Here is a 1,634-nt window from a genome sequence, read left to right as displayed (position 1 = left end):
CCACAACTAGCTAGCTAGCTACGTGGACACTACGTACGTACGTACGCACGTACGTACGTGCGTGCATTCGCCTGGTGTGCATGCATGCAGAACGCAGTCATGCACGACGAGCATCGATATTCAGTCTTATAATAACACCATAAATGGCAAAAACAATGTTAAGGCGGATGACGGTAAGTGAGAGCGGCCAGAGTACGTGATGTGCACTCTCTGGGCTTTGCTCGATCCACTAGCAGCGAGTGACGGCTTTTGACCCTTTTGCAAAAGTTGAGGCAGATCTGACCTTGGTTTGAAAAAAAATCAGGATCTGATCCTTTTCCTACCGCCGGGGTCGATGGTGGTAGGCAACTTATTCATGTCAGCGTAGCGCATCCCTACCGCCAAATACGCCGGCGGTAGTCTGTGCAATCGAGGTGCCCGGCGGTAGGTGTGTGCAAGCATTGTATTTGATACCTAAAATTTTTTCACGGTAGGGCATGCACCCCTACCGCTAAGGGTCTCGGCGGTAGTCTACTATACCAATGACCCAGGGAGTAGAAAAATATCCTCAATTTTTTTTTTCAAACAGGGGTCAGATCTGACTCAACTTTTATAGAAGGGTAAAAACACCAAATTTGTCCGCGAGTGATCTCGGGTAAAAGAAGAAAAGGAGGAGCGAGCGAGGTTGGTAGGTGAAAAGGGTGAAGCAGATGACGCACAAGAGGAAAAGGAGTGAAAAGGGTAAAAGAGGATGACCACAATGGGGGCATGCTTTATGCTTTGTGATTGGGACAGCTCATGCCGACAATGTCCAAATATCGACAGTCCTCGTGAGCACGTCCCCGGGTCCATATACACAAAATTGGTTCGTCATTGCATGATCGTTTCCTTGCTGAGACGCAGTACGAGGATACTATATATAGGATATGACGTACGCCCCAACTTAAGTAAACGGGAGGGCGAGAGAGCACGGACATAGTCTAGGAGTGCAGAGCAGGATGAGGGTGGCGGTGGTCGGCGGCGGGGTGAGCGGGCTGGCGGCGGCCCACGAGCTGCTTGCCGCAAGCGGCGGAGGCGACGTGCGCGTGACCCTGTACGAGCAGGAGGAGAGCCTGGGAGGGAATGCCAGGACGGTGGCCGTCGACGACGGAGCCGGACGCGTCCAGCTCGACCTCGGCTTCATGAGCTTCAACCAGGTTGGTGGTGAATGGGTTTGCATTTGCATCACATATGATTCCGTTATATGCATGATCCAAAAATAGTTCCGTTACTAGCTTGAGAGAAAAGAAAATGCTCCCACACTTTGTAACGACGTGGGAGCCTCCTGGGAGGTTCAATATGGAGCTCGCACCGTACCCAATCGTCTATGTAGAAGGGAAGTTACCTCAACTTCTATTTGGCGCCGGTTTCCACCGCACACCCCTTCTGGCCTAGGCTTGTCACATTTTCTTTCTCTTTTATATTTTTTTGAGAATCATTTTTTCTCTTTTATAAAGATTAGAAATTTGTTGCGCTTGACGTGAGATTCAAACTCTAATCCTGACGCTTTATATCACCCCGGCAATGGTAGACTCATGGAAAGAAGAAGTACGGGATTCACGGACTAGCAAACGTGGGAGCTTGAGATTGGAGGAGGATGGGCCCCGCCCCACCTG

The 1,634-nt window shown here is 50.3% G+C and overlaps 1 protein-coding gene across 2 annotated transcripts in view; it reads left to right on the top strand.

The window, feature by feature from the left end:
• The first annotated feature begins 938 nt into the window (after window positions 1-938).
• The window catches only part of LOC119366277, a 67,987-nt gene continuing 67,291 nt past the window's right edge, over window positions 939-1,634 (top strand). The window contains exon 1 of one of the 2 annotated variants that reach the window (XM_037631980.1): window positions 939-1,175. In XM_037631980.1, coding sequence (XP_037487877.1) covers window positions 978-1,175 — 198 coding nt within the window. In that variant the 5' untranslated portion in view covers window positions 939-977. The remainder of the gene's footprint in view (window positions 1,176-1,634) is intronic. The other variant, XM_037631979.1, reaches the window with a different exon arrangement.

Source organism: Triticum dicoccoides, chromosome 2B (assembly GCF_002162155.2).
Source record: "Triticum dicoccoides isolate Atlit2015 ecotype Zavitan chromosome 2B, WEW_v2.0, whole genome shotgun sequence".
Lineage (NCBI taxonomy): Eukaryota > Viridiplantae > Streptophyta > Magnoliopsida > Poales > Poaceae > Triticum > Triticum dicoccoides.
This window is presented reverse-complemented; position numbering and strand designations above follow the sequence as displayed.